The sequence below is a fragment of the Pan paniscus genome, chromosome 15, assembly GCF_029289425.2.
Source record: "Pan paniscus chromosome 15, NHGRI_mPanPan1-v2.0_pri, whole genome shotgun sequence".
In the NCBI taxonomy this organism is placed as follows: Eukaryota; Metazoa; Chordata; class Mammalia; order Primates; family Hominidae; genus Pan; species Pan paniscus.
In genome coordinates, this window is record NC_073264.2 from 105,293,702 (window position 1) to 105,315,805 (window position 22,104).

Sequence of the window (22,104 nt, forward strand, 5' to 3'; positions counted from 1 at the left end):
AACAATCGTTACCTGTTGCTTGTGTCTGTCCCAGGAAAGGTCCCCGCCTTCATAAGCATAAACCTCTGCAAAGGCCAACGGGGCTGTGCCGCACACTGCGTGCCCGTCCCTGTCCCGGGTCCACCTGCCGTCCATCCACTGTCGCCAAGGATGAAGAGACGATTGGCCATTCCTACCCAGCCGGTTTCCACTACTAAAGACACCTCTGGCAAGTGTTCAGTTTCCGTGGGAGCGTGTCTGGGGTGCCTCCCAGCTCTCGCCCTGCACACTGAAGGGACGTGGATGGGGGTGGGGTGGGCTCTGGAGGGACTGGTCTGCCTCCGGGTACCGTCCACCTCATCACACATGAAGACACGAAGGTGCGGAGAGGTGGGGGGCGGGGCTCTTGACCGGCACCAGCAGGCTGGGGAGAGATGGCGGTATGGAGGGCCCTGGGCTCCAAGCACCCAGGGAAGGAATCTGAGCACTCAAGCCCCATGTCCTCCTCCCTCCCTGAAACATTGCTGCGTGTGGTCTGAATGGAAGCCGAGTTCCGGCAATTAATCCCATCAGAGGGGCCCTGCTGAATGGTAGGAGGTTTTTTTCTGTTTTGCTCCCTTGGTCTAGATTTCCCTGGGGACAGCTCTGACCAGCCGCCGCGTGCCTGGTAAATTAAATGTTAAAAAAAATCCCCACAATGACTTTAATCAATCCACTGACATGGCGGGTGGCCTCCCAGAAGCCCTTGGTCCGCTGAACGGAGCCCCCCCCTCCCCGCCCCAGGCTCAGGGTCTTGGATGAGACAGGATGGGGGAAGAGGACAGTCTTCCCCAGTCCCCTTCCTGTGGGGGAGGGAGGAGGGTGGGTGGTCCCCAGAGTGTCCTCCTGGAGAGGGACAGAGAGAAAGGGGGGACTCTAGCCCCCTTTATAACTTGCCCTGATCCCAGGCCAGGAGTGATGGTGGACGCAGGGAGGGGGCAGCTCTTCCCCGCCTCTCTCCTGACCAGAAGCCTGGGTGAGTACAGAGCAGGTGGTCACGATCGGCCATGTGGTCAGCAAATCCAGCGTTTATGGTGATTCTGTTGGAGACAAATGGCAGTGCTGGGCTCTGGGTTGGAGTCAGGTTGAGACAACGTCCTTCAGCCTCCACTGGGGGGAGTCAGGGGAAGGACCGGGGGAGCAGGACGGTCTTGCGGCGCCGGAGCAGTGGGGTTGTGGGGCGTGGCCATGGTCCTTCCCAGGGGAGAGTAGAGGAGTGCAGGAGGCAGAGAGCACAGAAAGTCTAGCCCAGCCTTAGCACCCCAGCCAGGCCATAGGTGCGCGCTGGCGCCGCTGAAAACGTTCTCGTTCCCTCGCCTGTCCACCTTCCAGGTCCTGCTCAAGGCGCCTAATGTCCCCTGGGCAGGGTCCCTGACACTTCCTTAACTCCCAAAGACCTTCCGCGTGGGCCTAGCGCATTTAGGCGAACCTCTCTGCCTGCTTGATCCTCTCCCTTCCTCCCTCAAGCCAGGCATCTCACCCACTTGCGCGCGAGGCTGGGGCAGCCCACAGGAGGAGCGCGGGACCCGGGCTTGAGTTTGCACCCAGGCAGAGCGCCCACCCCCGCCCCTAGCTTCGGACCCTGAAAGTAAAGTCGTCGTGCCCGGCAGCCGCCCGAATCTTCCAGCCCTCAGGGAGTCGGGGTCGGGGCAGGGAAGGCCACGGGTGGCGGCAGAATCGGGATCCTGGAGTGGAGGCGCAGACTGCGGGTCCCGCTGCGCACGCTCCGTGGTCCGGTTGGGGTGGGCCTTGGAGGTCCATAGGCCAAGGTTGAATGGGGGCTCTGGAGCGTGGGCGGGGTGGAGTGCACAGGTCACTGGGCTCTGAGCGTTTCCATGGGCCAGGACCCCAACGCGCCGTGTCCTCAGGACAGATTGGAGGGGGAAGGGGCTGCGATTATGCCCCAGTCGGAAGGGTTTTACAGCAGCCGCGCTGCCCTCTCCCTGCCGGATACCCGGCAGTAGACACCGACGTCTGGGGGCTAGCGAGGCAGGTGGGCGCGGACCGCGACCCGATTCTGGCTTCCAACCTCCGCCCAGTGGCGCGCGGGGCCGTCGCCCCACACCTCCAGTCCGCGTGGCTGGTGTCTGGCTCGCCGCCGGGGCGGAAGGGGCGCTGTCGGCGCAGGCGGGCGGGGCCGGAGCGCGGGGGCGCGCGGCGCGGAGCGAGCGCAGGGCTCGGGGGCGCGGGGCGCGGAGGACCGGGGGCTTGACGGGCGGCCCTGCGCGGTGCGGGGCGCGGCGGCGGCGGGCGCGCGGCCAGTGAACGCGCGGGCGGGGCGGCGGTGGCGGGAGGCACTAGGGGCCGCTCCCCGCGCTTCGCTCTTCCATGGCGCTGCCCCAGCCGCCGGAGCCGCCCCGCGGCGCGCCCCGCAAGGCTCCCAGCCTGCTGGAGATGGGGGCGCTCTGCCTGGACTCGGAGATCATCCTGGGCTTCACCAGCCACCTCCTGCGGCGACGAGGCAAGGTGAGGGCTGTCGGGAGGGGGGCGGGCGGCGTAGGTGCCGTCCCGTTACTTTGCCGCGCGGCTCGCGCGGCCGGGGGTGCTGCGCCGGGAAGGAGACGGCAGGTCCGGAGCCGCGTCCCGCAGCCCGGGCTGGGACTCGCTGCCGCACTTTCCCCCATTAGCGTTGTCCAAGTCTCCCTCTGCCTTCAAGGCTGTGTCCCAACCGGACCCACCCGGAGGCTGTGGCTAGGGCGGAGAGCGCAGCGCAGGGACTCTCGGGCTCACCTTGCGCCTTGCTAGGATGGGCGAAGTAGGGGGTCGGGGCCCCTGACTGATCGTGAGCCCCCGAGGTGACTCCAGCCTTGTGCACCCCGTGTTCTGCGGATATGGGATGTGAGCTTGTGCTTCCCGAAGCGCCGCGGCGGTAGAAGGGCTGAAGTTGCGGGTGTGGCAGGCCAGGGGCGCAGGACCGGTGCTCCCGACCGCTGCGTGCTTCTGTGTTGCGTGTGTGGGTGGGGGGACGGGATATAGAGAGTGTGTGTCCCGGAGCAGTGGAGCGGCGGGAGGCGGTGCTGTCTGCCGGCAGTGCGCGGTGGGGTTTGGGTGTTGTCCTGGGTACCCAGATCCAGATGTGGGCTGACGCCCGTTTTCATTCTCCAGGCTGCGATGAGATGGGTAGGGGAAGCGCTTCCGGGCCCCCAGGCTGGGTGGAAAGCGACTGCAGGCTTACGGATCTCAGAAAGAGTGGAGAGCCCCTGCCACTTTATTCCATACCCCCTTGCGTTTTCGAACCCCTAAGGTCATCAACGACCCGGAAAGCCGGGAGGGGATCACCCACCCCACTTTCTGGGGAGTGCGTGCGTGGGCGGGGAGGCTTATCCAAGTAAAAGGGGGTGGGCAAAACGGAAAGGGTCACTTTGACGTACTGAGTCTCTGCGAAGGCCTCACCGTATGCGCCGGCAGCCGCGTGTCCTGGTCTCCGCCGGGATCACCACCTTCGGAGTTTCCGAGTGCGCCTCAGGCCTGGGACGCGCGGCGCTGTCTCCCCAGTCTCGGAGCCGTGTGCGCAGCGGCCGGCAGGGGGCACTCGCGTCACGGGGAGCCCGCCCGCCGCGCCTGCCTGGCTTGACCCGGGCTTTGGGGCTGACCCGGAGCCTGGCCCGGAGCTGCCTGCGGCCGCGGATGCCGGCGACATTTGGGGCCCGGCTAGGCACAGAGCAACTGGTCGCCAGGGAAGGGCGGGGGGGCGGCCTCCCAGCCGGAGACAAACAAGCAATTAATTCCGGAGCTGAGTTCCCATCTGCCAGGCCTGCTGACAACAGGTCCGGCGCACGCCCGCAGGACCTCCCGCTTCCCGGGCGGCACGGCGCGCACACCCACTTGCGGGCACACGCGCGGCTGTAAAGACACGTGCCGTTCGCAGACACGCCGAGGCACAGATACGCCGGCGCGGTCGCTGCCCGGCTCGAGGCGCACACCGCGGCGACACTAACCCACGCGCGACAGTTAGACCCAAAGTGGCCCGCGACACGCAGAGTACGCTGGGCTTGCTGGAAAGGCGCCTGGGAGTCTCGGGGCCGGGGTCCCGCCCCTTCCTCGGCCCACCTCGCCGTGGGCCTTGGGCAAGAGCGTCCCCTCCGCAGCCTCAGTTTTCCCGCCTGTAGAGGGAGGGGCGTCGGCGCCTCCTGGGAGACGCGCAGCCCTGGTGTCCCGGGAGAGGGGCGGGAGGCGCATGCGCGCGCGCAACTAGATCCTCGCCGCCGCCCCCAGCGCCCCTCCCCGGGACAGGGACTCACCTAACAGGTTGGGGTCCTTGGAGTGCGCGTGGCCGCGTGGGGAAGCGGGGACCCTACCCCTCCACGCGCCGCCTAGCACTGGGCAAGGGCGGGGCACTCTCTGGGCTCCCGCCCCTCGCCGCCCGCCCCGGGAGCCCGAGCCCCGCCCTTCCCCGGCCCCGCCCTCGCCTCCCGAGCGCGCCCACCGAAGCCACCGCGCTCCCCGCGACACTCGCAGGCTCTGCGAACTTCCGAGCGGCTGGGCCGGGCCATGGGGGCGCCTCGGGGCCGGATCACGTAGCCGCGGCGCCCCCGGAGAGCCAGCGTGGCCGGGAGCGCCCGCCGGGCTCTTCCCGCGCCCCGGCCATGGTCGGCCGCGGCGTCCCTCTGTGCGCTGCGCAGCCCGCGGTACGCGCGGCCCGGCCTGGAGAGGGAGGCGGGCGGCGGGGGCCCGGGACGGCGAAGATACTCGCGGTGTGCGCTGGATCCCTGGGGGCCGGGCCTCCTGCTGAGGGTAGCGGACCCGCAGGCGGGACCTCCGGGGATGGAGGGAGTGGGTGAGCGCCAGGGTCGTGCCCAGGGCTCCTAACTTTGGCAAGAGCGTCACACTGGGGCAGGGGTCTGGTTCCGACGGACGTCCCAGGCTCACTGTCCGCTTCCGCCCCCACACCCTGCAGGTGGCCGAGGGCGGCCCGGCCCGCGAGCCGCCGCCGCTGCTGGAGGTGTCCCCCCGAAAGAGGCTACCCGCCGGGCCCGACCAGGACCCATGCGGCAGCCGCCCTGCGCCCGAAGGCGCCGGGGCCGGCCCAGAGCAGGGCCACTCGGCCGGCGGAGGCGGCTGGTGCCGCCACTGCCACACGAAGCTCGTGGAGCTCAAGCGACAGGCGTGGAAGCTGGTCAGCGGGCCCGGGACCACCCTCCGGGTAAGTGACACTTCCTTAGGCCGACCCCTCCGAGCAGGGCCACGCCGAACTTGGGTAGAACTTGGGGCTTGGAGGGAAGCAGGGTTCCACTCCTTCCCTGCTGCTGTTTCCACAAAGAGTTATCAGCCAGGACTTCCCTTCTGCGGGCCTCAGTTTCCTGGTCTGTAACACCATGTGTGAGCTAGGGAGCTCAGCCCGAGGGGCCCTGCTGCCTCGGATGGGAGGGGCCTGGGCTGGCGTTCCTCCCCCAGCCCAGATGTCCCACAGCTGGAACGCAGGTTTGTGTGGGAGGAGGAGGGGAGAGAGCGGATGGCAGGGACTCCACCCAGGGCGGGACAGCTCCAGCCCTGCCAGCAGGGAGAGGTTATTTGGTGCATTGTGGCCCTTGGGGCACCTGGGCCCCCAGCCAGGTGTTTGGAAATTACATACCTGGGGCCGGGGGGCCTGGCAGGTGAAAGGGTGGGCCACAGCAGCTGGGGGGTCCTTGCCTACTCCTCTCCCAGCCTCAAGGATAAGAACTGTTGTCCCATACCTCCTGGGACAGACTGAGGCAGTGGCCGCCCATGGGGAATTGAGTCTGGGCCCTCTGGGTTCCCCAGGCTCCAGCCCCAGGGGCAGGTGCTTGCAGGGGAGGGGTTCTCCTGAATTTCCAGCCAGTGGGCCTGCCGGCTTTGGAGGGAGCAGGGACCATTGTTCCAGGAACAATGCATGCTGGAAGTTTGCAAAGGCTGGGGGCGGGTGGGGGTCTCCAGAGGAAGCCCGCTGCCGGGCCTTCAGCCTTTATGAAAGAGTTCCTGGGAAGTCCGCATAATCCCCATTGAATCTAAATATAGTTCTCTAAGGGCTGTGGGGGTTGGAGTGAGCTGAGACCCTGACTGCCCTGTCTGGGGCAGGGCAGGGTGGGGCAGGGTACCAGTCTGGTTTCTGTCCTGGGCACCGTCTCCGGGCTCTCTGGAGTCTTGGCGAGGGATAGGATTGTTGCAGCCTCTCTCTGGCTCAGGCCAGGCGCCTGTGGGCCTGTCCTGGGGTGGGGCTGGACCCGCCCTGTCCTCTGCTCTGGACAGGCTGCAGCCTTGGCCATACTCTGTGCCCCAGTGGCCTGTATCTAGTTTAAAAGGTAGCAGGAGACCCTTGAGGGCCCCCTGGAGAGGGCCAGCCAGAGCTAAAGGCCCATCTTGCTGCCCCATTAGGGGAAACACGCCAGAGACAGGAGGGGCATTAGGACTGAGCTGGTCTCCTCATTCTTGGAGTGGGCTTGGACTGCTGATGCTGCCTGGCCCTGGGGCCATGGTCCTGGCATGGACTCGTGGAGGGGAGGGGGCTCCTGGTCACGGGCAGGCCAGGGGTCCTAGTGGAGAGGGCTGCAGGTGATACTAGTCCCTGGTGGATTCTAGGTTCCTCATCTAGGGGGGTGTCTTGGTCTCTTCTGGCAGACAGGTCTTCAGGGGAGCCCCAGACCACCCATCTCCAGCCTCCCCTGAGCTTGGCCTTTGACACTGGAAACTCCTCTTGAGTGCCAGCTGGGGGCTCCCCCTTCCCTGGCTGGCGCTGGCACTCAGCACACCGGGGTCCCGGGCTGGTCTCAGCCAGGGCTTTGTTCTGCTCTGGGCCGCCTTCTTCTGCTTTGTGGTCTCCTCTGTCACCTGGGGCCTGTTGTGAAGTGCTGTCCCACCTGCAGGGTGCTGTGCCCCCGGGAGAGAAGACCCCATCCTCCACTGTCTCTCCACAGGGCATGGGGGGCTGCACCTGCCATCCTGGGGCCTCTTACGGGTGTCATTGTCCTGTCCCCTGTGCGGGCCTGGGCTGTCCCCAGAGTCCCAGCAAAATTGCAGCCTGCAGCCCTGGCCTGGCCCGCTGGGCCCGGATGTGTGGACATGGCTGCTTCTGTGTTTGGGTTGGGAGGGAAATCTCTGGGGTGGCCAGGGAGACCCCAGTGTGCTCCCCGGAGTCTGGTGCACTGTCCAGTGGGCCCTGGCCTCTGCTCTGTAAGGCCAACGTGGCAAGGGGTATTTAGGGTTGGTGTTCTAGGATTTCCCCAGGGGCCCGTTTCGTATTTTTCAGGGGAGAGATGAGCTTCCTTGAGGATAGCTGTTTACAGGGAACTTCACTATCATCCATCTGTCTCATGCTTGGATCTTCAGAAGCCCAGAGAAGTGGAGAGACTTGCTGGGACCCGGCCTGGCTATTAGAGGCCCTCGCCTCTGGGCTTCCTGCCTGTCTCCGTTGTAGAGGGAGGCTTAGAGGGTCGGGGACCAGCCTGCCAGGGTCTCCCTGCCTGTCTCCGTTGTAGAGGGAGGCGTAGAGGGTCGAGGCCCAGCCTGCCAGGGTCTCCTTGCCTGTCTCCGTTGTACAGGGAGGCGTAGAGGGTCGGGGGCCAGCCTGCCAGGGTCTCCCTGCCTGTCTCTGTTGTAGAGGGAGGCGTAGAGGGTCGAGGCCCAGCCTGCCAGGGTCTCCTTGAATGTGTTGCTCTTTAGCAACCCCGCGATGCCCGCATGGTCCTGCCTATGCTCATCCCCTGCTGGGCCCTTGCCCACCCTCCTGCCAGGAGGCAGCTCCCTTGAGCAGGTTCCCGAGAGTTCTTGGCCACTGTTTCCTGCTTTGCGACATGGGACCGTCTTTGTGCCCATTGCATAGGTACGTAGACCAGTGCCCGGAAGGGATGCACTCTCACCTTGGCAGCTGCTGCTGCTGTTTGCTGAGTTAGGGACTCCGAGTCCCTGGGGCTGTTGGAGCCCAGGTTCCCGGCCTACCTCTCCCTTGCTGCTGTGTGCTCTCGTCTGCCTGAGCCTGTCTCAGTTCCCTTGTCTGGGCAGTGAGGGTGACCATGGTCCCCTATCTGGGGACCTCATCCCTGTGGCATGGATAAGACTGTGCCCTCCCCACCTTTCTGAGCTCTGGTGCCCCGTCTGGGGCCGTAGGGGAGGGGGACATTGTCTTCCTGCCCCTGTTGGAGCCCCAGGGGATTGTCTTTCCTGATCTGAGAAGGGTGCTTGGCCCTGGGTGTGGAGGGGAAGCCCCATGATGGGACTCTGGCCGTGGCTCCTGCTCCTCACTGTGTCCCCACACTGTGCCCTCTGCTCTCACCAGGGTCCTCAGGCCTTGTCTCCGGGCTGACTACTTCAGGACCCCCATGGCCTGGAGCGGCCCCCTGTGGCCTGGCCTCCTGTGGCCTCCAGGGACCTTTCTCTAATGGGCTGCTCTGTCTGCCCTGCCATAGATGCTGTCCTCATCCCCAGACCCCCTGGCCTCCCTGGGCTGGAGGCCCCTCAGTGTCCCTGCTCTGGCCTCCGGGGCCCCTTCTCAGGTGCCCCCAACTCTGAGATGTCCCTGTGGGAGGTTGCAGCCTGGTGCCTCCCATTCAGCAGGCAAAGCTGGGGCCTCCCTCTTTCTCCACATCTGAGGCCCCCCTCGCTTCCCCATGCTCACCCACCACCGCAAACTGCTGTGGCAGACCTCTTCCCTCTCCCTGACCCCAGTCCTGGTTTCCCCCACAAGCAGGAGCTCTGCCAGGTCAGGCATGGGGTCCGGGTCACCTGGAGGTGTTTGTTGAATGACTGAATGACCAGGCTTTTCCTCCCACACCCCACTTGCTGGTGGTCACCCCCGGGACTGCTGGGGCTGGATTCTGGCTATCCGCCCCTCAAAATGACAGTTCCCATGGAGGATGACCATCCTCCTCCGCCACAAAGGATGGTTCCCTGCTTCAAGGAGAGGGTCCCTGCTTGGGGATCCATTCCAGCTGCTGACAGACACGTCATGTGAGGTGTTGACTCCTCCTGAGACCCCGTGACATTTGAAGCGTCAATACCGGTGCTGAATTGATTATCGCCCCCGATGGGGAAAATGATCAATTCTCATTTAGCTCCCGTGCATCTCTTGCTTATCCAGGCAGGGGCCTCGTCCTTATGCCCCCAAGAGCCCCAGAACCACTGTTGGTGCCGCCTGCTGGTGCCACGCAGCTGAACAGTGAGGGAAGCTGCCCATTGAGGCTGTGGCTCTGGACTCTCCTCCCGGCGAAGCTCCGGGGTGGCCCCTGTGTACAGGGAATCAGCTGTCATGGTCTGAGGCTGGGAGCCCTCCTACTGCTCTGCGTGGCTTGGCGAGTCCTGTTTCTCCTTGGACGCTGCTCATGGGCTTCTGTTTGCTTCTCCTGTTGCCTCTCTGATTTGACTGGAGGTGACTCCTGCCAGCTTTTCGTTCCTCCTCTGTCACTTCTCCAAGGAAGCCCTCTTAGCCCCCTGGATGGATGGGGGCATCTCTGTCTCCACAGCCCCCAGGCCTGTGATTTGGGGGTCCCAGGTCTGTTGCCCCCAAATAGGCAATGGTCCTGGGAGGGTAGGAGCTGCGCCCGAGTGGTCCCATGACGGATGCTTGCCACTTGTGGTCAGAGCCCCTGGGCCCCCAGACTTGGGGCTGCCGCCTTCCCTCGCTGCTTGGAGCCTGGCCCGGCTTCCACTGCTGCCGGGGCCACCTTTGTGCTTGGCAGTGGCACCCGCCTCGGGGATCCGCAGGGTGGGGTGCCTGGCATCAGCAGCATTCCCAGCTGAGCCCAGGTGTCACAGGCTTTGGTGGCAGCCTGGGGAGGTGTGAGGGGGCACGGCTCCCTGGCTGGCAGGCGGGGCACTGGCTAACTCTACCAGGAAGGGCTCTGCTCGGGAGGCCGTGGAGCTCGGAGCTCCCAGTTACTGTTGGGGAGGGAGCCCGGGGAAGGGCCGGGAGGGAGGAAGCCTGGGCAGGCCCAGCCTCGCTGTGCAGCCTCTGTGGGACCTGGGCTTTCTCTTCCCTGGACGGGCGGTGCTGCCTCCGGGATTCCCTGTGGTTCAGCATGTGATGGGTGGAGGGCACGTCCTTGTGCTTGTCTTGTCTCTCTTGCTTCTTTGGGGTCCCAGGGGTTGAGGATGGGCATTTGGGGGAGGACTTGAGCTTGAGGGCTGTGAACCATTGTCCTCTGAACACCAGCCAGAAGCAGAGATGGAGCCCTAGTGGCTTCTGGGGTACAAGCTTTATGTCGGGGCAGGGACGTGCTCTGGGGGAGTCTGGCCGTGGTCACATGTGGGCTGGGTGGGGATGGGACTGTGGCCGCTGGCCTCACTGCTTCTCTGCTGCCAGGTAGAGGACAGGGAAGGAGGGGGACTGCAGGCTACCCCCAAACCTTCAGCTGCTCAGAGTCCTGCTGGAGGGGCTTGTGAGGGTTTGGAGTGGGCTAAGGGAATGGGACTGGGGCCTTCCCAAAGCTCCCTTAAGTACCCTGGAAGGATCTCTTATTTGGGAATCAGAAGAGCTGGTTTTTCCCTTAAGTAACAAAGAAAATCTAGTTCTTCTCTTCCTTTGCCTGCTAGGAAGCTCACAGCAAATGTGCTGCTCAGCTCTGGGCCGCGTGGGACTTTTCTTCTGTCTCTAATGGGAACGGGTCATTCTTTTTGTTCCAATTATGACTGACTGTAGTTGCATGGTTTTGTTTTTAGCTTATATTTTGTAGTTCCTGCGAGCCACCGCACAATCTTTGTGCAAGACAGTGTGGGCTATGAGTAAAATAAGTAAGAGTAAAAGTAGACTGACCGTGCCTTGGTCGTGTCTGCTTCAGCCTGTTCATCTGGTCCATGGAAGCGGAGCTTGTGCTGTTGGGGGGAGTGGCTGTCAGCTGGGCTGTCCCTGGTTCCTGGTGGCAGCCAGGCTGGGTGGTCTGTGGCCTCTGAAGTCCTGGCCCAGGAATGGGCAGCCCTCGTCAGCCTCTGAGCTCTGCACCCACGCTGCTCCCTTCCTGCTGGGGTGAACACTGTGCTTGGTGAGACTTTCTCAGGGCAGGCTCTGGAGGCTGCCACCCCCACCACGGTGTGTCCTTGTCCTGCAGGGCCTCAGTTTCCCGCCTGTGAACAGAGTCCTTGGGCTGCGTCGTCACTGTTGCTTCTTCCGGCGCTCAGGGTCACTTTTCCTTCCAGTGTCACAGTGTCTCCGTTTCGTTCACGGGCGTGCCCTGGCCACAGCTGCCTCTCCAGGATGGAGTCTTCTAGGCAGGACCCGTGGGCTGGGGTGGCCCGAGGCCCTCCTCAGGGCTGCACTGTGCTCCGTGGAGACTCCCCAGCCCACCTGTCCCCGACCCCAGCAGCATCCCAGGCCTCAGCTGTAGGGCTGGGGAGGGGTGGGTGGCCCAGCCCGGTGCCCGGGGCTGATGGCAATGTGTAGTCCCGCCTGGCCTGGCGCCAGGTCGCTCAGCTCAACGCGCTGCATTGGACCTGGGATGGTCGTGCTGGCGTCCCTCCTGCGCTGGCCTCTGACCCCATGTGATGGGTGTTGCCTGAGCTTTGGCCTCTGTTTCTGGCGGAGCGTGCCGCCTGCTGGCCCTTGCCTGGTGCCCTCAGGGAGCTCTTCCTAAATGTCCTGTCCCCATCTTCCCTCCCCAGCTCATAGCTTCGGTTCACGGCTGTAGCCCGGCTCTGCCCTCAAAACCCTCACCCCTGCCGCCAACGCGGCCTCCACAAAGCCCTCATCCTCCAGCCGCTTGACCTAGCCTGTGGAGGCTGCCCTGAGCAAGGCTGAAAGGCCCCTCCTGCTCTCGTCCCTAGGGCCCCCTCTCCCCGACCCCCGCAAATTTGCCTTCACCAGGAAGAAGTGTCAGGCGACCTGGCTCCAAGCTTTATCTTCCACGCCTGGCTCTCCATCTTTTTCTCCTGAGGGTGGGACTGGGGCCACCCCATCAGCCCAGAGGCTCCCCAAGATGGGGCCAGCAGGGCAGTGGCAAGGGTGCGTCTCTGGGCCCTGGAGTCACCCAGGTCTGAGTTGGAACCCCAGCTCTGCGACCCTGGTGGTGTGGCCTGAGGCAGGTGTCTCAGTCTCTCTGAGCCTTGGTCTATAAAGGGGTCACAGACTCCTGGTAGCCAGTGAACAGGGTGGTTGTTTTTGGGGGTGGGTGGCCCCTAGGGCTGTGCAGGGAGGCCTGGGGTACCTGGCAGGGGTGTGTCTGGGTGTTGGGATGGTGCCAGGGGCCCAGCTTGCCTGCTGGGTGATTGGGAGAAGGCTGGTCCTGGTCCTGCCCAACTTCCTGGCTGCATTTGGTGTTGTGGGAGGGGCTGTAGCTTGTGGGGCATGGGGTCCCTGCCCTCTATAGATGCCCCAGAGGCCTGTGGGGAGAGGGGCCTGAGGGCGGAGGCCGGGAGGTCTGAACTCATCCCTGTGCCTACCGTGTGGTGGGAAGAGCATGGAGGGCTCAGGCCTGAGGAGCTGGGCAGCGGGGATGCAGAGGGTGGCGACCACCGCAGATCCTCTGTGCCTGCTGCTGCCCCACGTGGTGGGGAAGAAGTGGGGGCAGCCACAGAGCCAGGCTGTCCCTGGCTTCTCCTTCGCCACTGTGTTTCCATAAGCAAACTGCTGTGACCATGGGGAGGGCCCTGGGAAGGTGCAGTCCCGGCATCCGGACGGCTCCTGGGGCGGCAGTGTTTGATCTCAGAGTTAAACCAAGGAGACGGGGTGAGGGTCTCCAAGGGGTGGGCATGTGAAAAGCCCCAAGATGGGCCTGGCTGGAGCTCACGTGGAGACCGCCACGGGGCAGGCCAGGTGACAGGAGGCGGGCGCTCTGGGGGCTGTGTTTGGAGTGGAGCTGTGCTCCAGCCCTGGGATCCTGGGCACTCTTGGCAGCCTCGTAGGAGGGGCTGGTGGTGTGGACAGTCCTGTGGCCCCTCACATGCAGAGGTTTCCGGGTTTCTGCCCAGGGATACCTGGGGCCGCTGGGAGGCAGGGGCCTGACTTGAAACCGAGTCCACGGGGCCCCTTGGTTCACCCGGTGACTGCAGCCTACACGGAGTTGGATTGAGTGTGCAGGTGACCCCCAGGCCCCTGCAGTGCACTGAGCATGCCTCTGAGCATTGGGGGTCCTGATGAGCCTGCCCCTCTGCCACCCCACCTCGCCGGGGCCATCCTTGCCTGTCTGGCCTTTAACCACCCATGGCCCCAGATCCCAGTCATGGCATGCGATGGAGGACAGGGGAGGCCATTGAGGGGATGAGGGTCTCAATGAGCTTGTCTGTGCCCCGAGCTGCCCAGCTGGACTGGCGCCTGGCACAGGCCCTTGGGGATGGCGTGCCGGCCAGTGCTGGGTGGACTGGGTTGTGTCCCCGCTCCCTCCCCTCCCAGCAGAGGAGGAAGGGGGTAGGAGGCCTTCAGAGCTGCAGACCCACAGGATGGGAGTGGTCCCTGGAGTCCTGGCTGGCAGACCAGGGAGGGTCTGGGCCTTTAGAGAGGTGCCCAGCTGGGCAGGAGGGGCACCGGGGCAGCCAGGTGTGGCCAGCCAGTTTCCAGACTGGAGCACCGAGCCCGCTCCTTGCCCCCCGCCCTGATGGGCTGCACCAGACGTGGAAATGTCCTGGACAGCAGGACCTGCGAGGGCTGCTGCCTGGCTGGGGGTCCCTTCCTGGACCTGTTGTCAGCTCCGGAAACAGCGGCTGCTCGGGGTTGCAGCCCAGCACGCTTTGTTTGGGAAGGAAACGGAGGGCAAGATCTGGAGGTCACGGCCCATGGGGTCCTTATGAGGGCTGCCCACACACGCATGCCTCACTGCGTGGGTCGGGGAGGGGCTTCGGGGCCTAGTTACCCTCCCAGCGGCCCTGCCAGTGGGTGCCAGAGCTCCTTTGTGGAGACGGGTGATGGGGACTCAGGGAGGGCCCCGTATGGCTGAGGTCTGGGGGTCTGATGGCGTGGCGTCTCTGAACTGGGAGCAGGACCCCCCTCGCTGTCCCAGGGTGGCCTTACCTGGCGGGGAGGTTTGATCAGCTGTTCTTTCCCATGGGCAGTGGCTTGGCTGGAGTGGGGAGACTTCTCTCCTGCAGTGACGGGGAGCGGGGAGTCCCCGGTAAAGTCCCCCGGGCCTCATACGCAGGAGAAAATGGAAGGATTACTTAAAGCAACTCGGAGACCCCAGAAACAAAATAAAGAACAAAGTCATGATTTGTAAGTAGGGGGGAGACTCCCTAAAACCCAGGCGTGCGATGGGTGGGCTATGTTTGATGCTAAATTGAATCAAATGAAGAAAAACATTTTCCAAATGCAAGTAAAGTATCTGTGTAGTTAGACCATAAAGAGAAAATTAAAAGTCATATTTCGCAGTGGAGTAATTACTGTCTTCCTCAAGACACCAGGCTGTGGAGGCCTGGGTACAGGCGGGCCTGCTGGCTGGGGCTTTGAGGAGTTCAGATTCCTGAAATTGGGGGGCAGTAACCCGTTAGGGGCTTGGGCCAGAGGACCCCGTGAGCTGCCGGGATGGCTGGGAGAGGAGGCCTGGTCCCACTGCCCAGCCTGTGCAGAGGTTGGAAGGTGCAGGAAGTGGCCACAGAGCAGGATTTGTTGTTGTTGGCGGTGGGGGCTGTGCGCGGCCGGGGAGGGGGAGGGGGAGGGGGAGGGGCAGGGCTGCAGGGCTGGGCGGCTTTTGTCTTTCTGAGGGCTGCGTCTGGGGTCTGCTGTGTGGGGAGCAGTCAGTGGTGTGGGAGACCCTCGCCTTCACCTTCTGGGGCCCAAGATGCCCATCCCTGGGAGCCACCCATGTCAGCAGCGGCCTCCCTGAGCCCCTCCCTGGACCCCTGAGTGCTGGTCCCGCGTGCTGAGTGGGGTGCCGAGTTCTCCTCTTGTCTTAGCTGGACAGTGTGCTGGGCCCCAGGCTGGTCCTGCAAATAGGAGGTCTCGGGTCCTCTGGGCTGGGCTGTGTGGCTCTGAGTGGCCCCGGCAAGCAGCCCTGTGGTTCTGTTCTACCCGAGCAGTCTGTGCCCTGGCCCCTAGGCTGTGCCAGCCTGGTGCAGCCTGGCTGGTGTGATGGCTCAGTGGTGGGGGCGATGGCGCCTGGTCCCATCCAGTGTCTTGCTGTGTTGCCCTAGGCCGGTCTCGCGTAAGTGACTAGGGTTGGAGAGATGGCCCCTGCCCTGTGCCTTGAATTCCTGGGGCCTTGGGTGGGCCTCTCAGTCCCCCCAATGGAGCCTGCTGGGTCGGGGTTGGGTGGTGAGAGTCCCTGAGAGGAGGGCCTCGTGGCCCATCCTGGGGAGGGGTGCGTGGCCCACTCGTGGGCTTTCGCTGTGGGGCCCGGCCTCCAGGATGCTGGCTGGCACCTGGGCTGCTGGGGGAAGGTACCCTGGCCCAGATGCCGGGGCCGCCGCTGTTGCTGAGCAGGTGACGAGCAGCCTCGGCTTGTCCCCAGTGGGGGCTTCAGCTTGATGGGCCCCCCTCCAGCACTGGCCCCCAACACCTGGGACTTGGATGCCCGGAGCTCCGAGGCCTGGATAGGGCTGGGGCCTCCCTGGCAGCTGCTGTCTGAATTCCTGATGGCAAAGCTGGGTGGGGGCTTGGGCGGGGGGCACTGGGTGGGGGCCACTTTGGCTTCCTGTCCCCTTTTCCCTGTTGCCCCTCTGCCTGGCCAGCCCGTGGTGGGCGGTGCATTCTCAGGTCGATCCGGGCTTCCTCCCTCCCCTGCCCTCCGCTCTCCTTCCTGCCTCCTGCTGTGCAGCCCTGGAGAGAAGGGCAGGGTGGGCTTCCCAAGGCCTGAGGTCGCTGGACGGGCAGAGGCTGCCTGGCCTGTCTGGAGGCTCCAGAACGGGGAGCTGGGGGCCGGGCTGCCTGTCAGGTTGGGTTAATGGCTCCAGCAGGCGGGGACTTCCTTCCCCTTCACACGGGGCCACCAGGGCAGCCTCCTGCTGAGTGGAAAATCAGCATAATCTGAGCCTGACTGGAAAACAGGCCCTGTCTGCCCTCAGCCTGTGCAGGGGCCAGCTCTGGGTTCTACATGTAGACCTGTGTGCCCACTGGCCGCATCAGCAGAGCTAAGCGGGGCTCCTGCAGTGTCTGCTCTGGTAGGGCCCTCCCCCTCCTGGTCCCCCTCCCCGTCCCCCTCCCCCTCCTCCTCCCCCCCCTTCTCCTCCTCCCCCTCCTCATCCCCCTCCCCCACCCCCTCCTCCTCCTCCTCCCCCTCCTCCTCCTCTGCAGGGCTCCTTGTGGCTGACCCCAGCGAATCTCCGAAGCAGCAGGAGGGAGGGGCATTGGCTAATCGGGACCAGACGCGCCAGGCACTTCAGAGGCTCTGCAGGCCCTGGGTTGGAGGAAATCCAGGCCTCTGGAGTGGCCCATAAATCAGGCAGCTGGGCCTGGTGGGGGTCGCCCTTTCATGCGACCTGCCTGGGACTATGGGGAGTGTGAGGTGGTCCTGGGGGAACATGATTGCTGCACATGCTTGGCTGGCACCGGCCACCCTGGACCACAGCTGTTAGCACTGTGAGCCTCCAGGGCATCTGTGGACAAGGGCCCAGCCAGCCAAGGGCAGGCTCAAGGAATGTGGGTGGGGTGACTAAGACACCCCCTCCCCGGGATAATGGGCCTCAGCTTCCTCATCTGAGAAATGGGCACGTTTGAGAAGGCTGCAGTGCCTTTTGTGGCCAACAGGGTGGCTGCATTGGAGTCCGGTCTTGCCTGGAATCCCTTGGGGCAACATGGCCAGCCATCGAGCCAGGGACTGCCTGGGGCCAGGTTTCGGGTGGTGGGGAAGTTGGGGGCTGGTGGAGGACCCCTGTCGGGTGGTGTTCAGAAAGCCCTAGGTGGTCACAGCCACAGCAGGGCTGGGCTGGTGCTGTCCTGGGGGTTGCCCGGGCTGGGTGCCCTATAGCTGAGACACCCCTTGGGGAGGGGGTGCAGACGCAGAGGGCCTGGCCCCCTCCCCAGAGAGCAGGACAGACACTGGTCCTGGCTCTGGCCCTGACTGTTGCAGAGTGGTCCCAAGGAGGGGCAAGGCCAGAGCCTGGTGGGGTGGTGAGGGACACGGGTGGGCCCCAGAGAGGAGTAAGCCTCTTGGTCGATTCCCTCCCAGTGAGCTTTGCTCTGTGGCTTGTCTCCTTCTTGCTCCTCCTTCTCTTCCTGGAAGATGTCACTGCCTCCAGGAAGCCTTCCCTGACTCTGAGGCTGGGTGAGGAGCATCCTCCTCTGGGTTCTTCTGGCTCTTGTTTTTAGCCGTTTCTAGAACCCAGTCTCAGGGTTCTAGAGAAACCTGTGTGTCCCCCCAGTTCAGGGAAGGGGGCAGTCACCAAACAGGGTGCATCCCAGCGTACAGCTCAGACCCGGTGGGGGGAGCTGGTGGAGTGTGCGGCGGGGGGCGGGGCCCTGGGCTGTACACCATCCTGCGGCCCTTGCACCCCTTCGGTGAGCTCATGTGCCCTGTAGGAGTGTCTCCGAGGGAGGCCTTGGCTTCTGTTGACACCTTTACAGCAGCACTGATTTGATTTTCCACCTGCCCCACTGGGGCTGGAGACCTGAAGAGGAAGGGAGAGGGTCTCCTGCCCCTGGCTCCGCCTTGAGTGAGTGTGGGTGAGGGAGGCCCTCGTGGCTCTGAAGAGACGTTGCTTTTAAGGGGCCCTGCTTCTCGCCAGTCTCCTGTGTGTCCCCGGCCAGGCGGCCTTAGCTGACAGTGGTCCGGTTGTCCGGGAGCCGCAAACCTGCCTTGTTAGCCGCAGGCCGGGGCGCTTAATGACGGCTGGGGAAGGTGGACAGTTAACAAGGACATTGTGAGCCTCACGATGAAGCCCGATCATTATTTTCCTGCTGGGCTCGTGTGGGTGAAACTGTTTGGGCTTATTAATCTGTTACGGATGGTGCGGTGGCCAGGCGGGAGCTCGCAGCGTCATGGACGGTGAGAGTGCTGGTGGGCTCTGGGTGCCGGCCCTCCCTCCCCAGGCACTGACCCTGCCTTTGTCCCTTGCTGTCCTCAGGATCCTTGCCTCTCTGCCCTGCTTCTCGACAAGCTACCAGCACCTGGGGCCCTGCCAGCCTGTCGCCCAGAGGCCGAGCGCCGCTGTGACGTCTGCGCCACACACCTGCAGCAGCTCACACGGGAGGCCATGCACCTGCTGCAGGCCCCTGCCAGCCACGAGGACCTTGACGCCCCCCATGGAGGCCCCAGCCTCGCACCCCCCAGCACCACGACCAGCTCGAGGGACACGCCAGGACCAGCGGGTCCTGCAGGGAGGCAGCCAGGACGAGCTGGGCCAGACAGGACCAAGGGGCTGGCCTGGCCCCCCGGGCCCAGTGTCCAGGTGTCTGTAGCACCTGCGGGTCTTGGAGGGGCGCTGAGCACGGTCACCATCCAGGCCCAGCAGTGCCTGGAGGGCATGTGGAGTGTCTCGCGGGTCAACAGCTTCCTCCCGCCGGCGTGCCTGGTGAGTGTCTTGCTCAGCGGATGGGGGCTGCTGGCCTCCTTGTCAGAACTGGGCTTCCTTCGGGGGTCTCTGTCCACGTTGAGTGCCCTGCAGTAAGGCTTCCCTGAAGGGAGGGGACTGCGGGCATGGGGGTTCCTGACACTCCTGGGGCCCCACATCAGATGCACCCTTGATGATGCACAGCAGCTGTTCTCAGGTCCCTGCCTGACTCAGGGAATACCTTCTCTGGGAGCACGTGCCCCTCCCTGTCTGTCTTTTGAGACTGGGGCTGAGGGCCCACCAGTGCCCAGCACAGGGCTTGGCGATGCACAGGGCACCGTGTGTAGATCGGGGCTCACCAGGCAGATGGAGTAGGAGGGCCCTTGTGGCAGAGTGAGGGCCTGTGTGGAGGCCTGGGGGTGTGAGGCGTCCATGGACGTCGGGCGGGGGACCGGCAGTTGCAATTGCTGGAGACGCGTTGCCTGCCCCTGTGGCACCCCGGGGGCAGAGGGACATGTGGGTGGCTGTGAAGAGCCCTGTGTCTGCCTGGTACCCTGTCTAGTCACCACACAGCGACCAGCACAAGCTCGCCCTTCTCCCTTGGTCTCCAGGCCTGGTGGTGTTTCCAGGGGCAGACAGAGGTGCAGAGACCCCGTAGTCTCTGGGGCAACATTGGCCACTGATCCTGAGGCCAGGCAGACCCTGCCCTTGCCTTCTGGGCTTTCGGCCTCCCTGTGACTGGTGAGGTGGCCTGTCTGGACATCAAGATCCTGCCCCAGCTGGGGGCTGGCCTTGGCACTAGCTGCCCTGGCAGTGGCTGCTGGGCTGGTCCTTCTGAGGCTGCTGGGCTGCCCTAGGGGTCGAGGTACGCCGAGGCTCACTGGAGGGACTTCTGGACACCCCCTGGGTCCCAGCTGGTGTGATGATTCCCCTGTGGCACCCACACCCTTCCACCTGTGAACTCTGTGGTGAGGCTGAGGAGAGGGAGCCCCACCCTTGCCATGAGGTGCCTCCTGGCCCCAGAGCTGGGCATCCTGGGAGGGGTGGGCGCGGATGGTGCTGGGGGCTGCAGCAGGTGAGCTGGGCAGCATCCTGGAGGAGGTCTCATTGAGCTGGGCCTGTGTGGAAGCATCAGGGGCTGGGCCTGAAACCCAGGATGGTGGGCACAGGCACCTCCGTCTCCTGCTGTCTCCCTGGGCCACTCGGCCTCACTGCACCCTGCCCATGGCTGAGGGTCCCAGCGGGTGGGGGTGGAGAAGATCGCAGGCCCCTTGCTGGGCAGCCCTGCTGGTGGATGGCGCACCGTGAACATTTAGGCACCCTCTCCCAGCGTTATGTGCACATTGATCGTGGCCAGGGTGGGTGGGAATGGATTTATAATTAGACAGCAGTCCGGGCGATCAATAGGGAGATTATTAGAACCATAAATAGAACTTTAGGATTCAGATGAGGTAATTTCCCCTGAACCAGGGCATCGATCATTAGCGTGGCCCTGGAATGTTAATGGTGCCTGTTAGACTCGAGAGTTAAATACTTGTGGAGAGACGCGCTGCAGATCTCCACCACAGACCGTCAACCACCCCTGGGTCGAATGAGATTGTTCCAAGGCAAACACTGATCTGGGGCCAGCGGGTGGGATGGGGGTGCTGCAGCCCCCTCTGTTACACGATGTGGAGAGGAGGGGCAGGGACCAGCCATGGCACTTTGGCCTCGGCCGAGGCTTGGCAGGGGATGCTGAACGTTACTGGGTCTGGCCAGAAGGCTGGTCCTTGGAGGGGTAGTGGGTGGCCCAGGGCTCCCAGGGCCTCCTGCGGCCACAGGTGGGGCCTGGAACATCCCACATCTTGAGCATCCAGAGACTCCTGGGCTATGGAGCCGCCGGGCAGGGCTGTCCAGCGGTTCTTCCCGGACTGTTGGGCCGGGGCAGCGCTGCCATTGCAGAGGGCAGAAGCTGCCCACGGAGCCTGGCCCTGTGCCTGTGCCCCGCCCCTCCTGCCCTGAGAGCTCTGGACAGTGGTCATGGGGGCCACCCCAGTGCCCTGCCTGCACCACCAGAGGCTGCCATGGTCTGGGACATGCTGCGAACCGTGGCCCATTTCACGCTATGAACTGAGCTGCGAGACCGAGGCTCTGGCCTTCAGAGCCCACAGTGGGTTGCAAGTGGCACCGTGGACCTCCACAGAGGGGCGGCCCGGTGGGCAGTGTGGGGTGCTGGAGGTGTTGGCGGTGGCCCTGAGGAGCTGGGGTGCCTCCATACATGGAGATTGGGTGGCACCAGCTTGGGGGCTCCTGCCACCGCTGTGCTGGGCTGCAGGGGCCCTGGAGGGTGTCCCGTGGTCCTCACGGCTGCGATGGGCCAGGCAGGGGCAGATCTTTGAACTCAGGGCTGTCCAGGCCCTAGGGCCCTTTGAGTGACGAGGCTGGAGCTTCGCGTGGGTGGGCGAGTCCGCCCCGTGGGGCTCTGCAGGGTGGCGCACATCCACACCCGTGCAGGGGTGACACTGGTGACAGAGTTTGGCTCTGAGCCTCCCTGGCCGCTCCTCAGCCCCTCCTCCTCCCTTTCTCCCCCACTTCTCAGCACAAAATAGCACCCAGTGAGGCGTTTATCTGGGGGGCTGGTGTCTTTCACGGGCCAGAACCTTACAGATGCGTTTGGGCCTGGAGGGCTCCTAAGAAGAGGGTTAGCTTGGCATTTCCTAAACTGTGCTCCATGGAACCCTGGTGTTCCCTGAGGTTGCAGGTGCTCTCTGCTGGCCACCTGGTGCCTGCTGTGGTTAGGAAGCTCCCCGTGGGGTGGGTCCCGCGCGGCTATGCTTGGGGCCCTTGGCTCTGCGCCCCTCGGCCTCACGCTCCCCTCTCTCCTGCCTTTCCTTCCGTTGCTGCTGTGGCACCTCCATCACATGCTCTGTCTGGCCGCCCGCCCCCCCTCTCTTCTGCCCCCGTGTTGTGGTCTTCCCTCTCGCCGTCCCCCCCCGCCCCCGGCTCTCGCTTTGCCAGACGGCTTCTTTTGGCATGCCCGGGCTCTGCTTCCGGCAGGAATTGGCAGTGGCCGTCCCGGCGGATGGGGCGGTGTCCCGGCAGCGCGTGGGACGGTGGAGCCGAGGCGCGTGCCGGACTCCTGAGACAGGTCAGTGTGGGGAGGCCCAGCTGGCCGCAGGCCTGTACCGTTGCTGGGCGGGGCCGGAACCTTCTGGCCGGAGGTGGAGTGGCTGGCCTGAGATGGGGGAGGGCTCGGGCCCTGTGGGAAGAGGGTGGAGGGGCCGGGTGGGCTGTGGTGTGGCAGCTCTGTCCCTGCTGTGGCCCCTCCAGCCTCGGTGCCCCTGTCCAGTGGGGAGGCAGGGTGTCCTGGTGCCTCACCGGACACTGTGATTGGGCCTGGCCCAGGATGCCAAATGTGGCCCCACGGTGGTGCCATCGCGACGAGCCACCTGTGGGTGCCGCGCTGGCTGTGGGTGGTACGGCCCCGGCCCCCAGGAGAACTGGCCCTGGGTGCTGACTGCCACGCCCAGGGGTGCTCAACCAGACCCGGCTCTGCTCCGGGGGCTCAGGACCTGCTGTTAATGTTGTAACTTTAAAGATCACTCTTTCCTGTCTGCTCAGCAAAGGAGTTTAGGCTTTTGATAGGGAGCACATACATTAAGTGATAAAATAGAATTCACATTTGAGGTGGGAGTGGCTCGGAGAAGGAGAGGGCTGGCCGGGCTGGGTTCAGAGGGATGTACAGGAGTTCCTGGCCTGCAGGCTGGTGGTGGGGTGTGGTGTGCTGGCGCAATGTCCAGTGAGCTGTTCCAG

General features: G+C 64.4%; 1 protein-coding gene across 2 annotated transcripts in view; it reads left to right on the plus strand.

Annotated features, from left to right (window-relative positions):
- Positions 1-2,295: 2,295 nt before the first annotated feature.
- Positions 2,296-22,104, plus strand: part of KIF26A (kinesin family member 26A) — a 44,535-nt gene continuing 24,726 nt past the window's right edge. The window contains exons 1-3 of one of the 2 annotated variants that reach the window (XM_063596138.1): positions 2,296-2,484; positions 4,916-5,161; positions 17,887-18,333. In XM_063596138.1, coding sequence (XP_063452208.1) covers positions 2,347-2,484; positions 4,916-5,161; positions 17,887-18,333 — 831 coding nt within the window. In that variant the 5' untranslated portion in view covers positions 2,296-2,346. Of the gene's footprint in view, positions 2,485-4,223; positions 4,647-4,915; positions 5,162-17,886; positions 18,334-22,104 lie in introns of those variants that run through there. The other variant, XM_034938254.3, reaches the window with a different exon arrangement.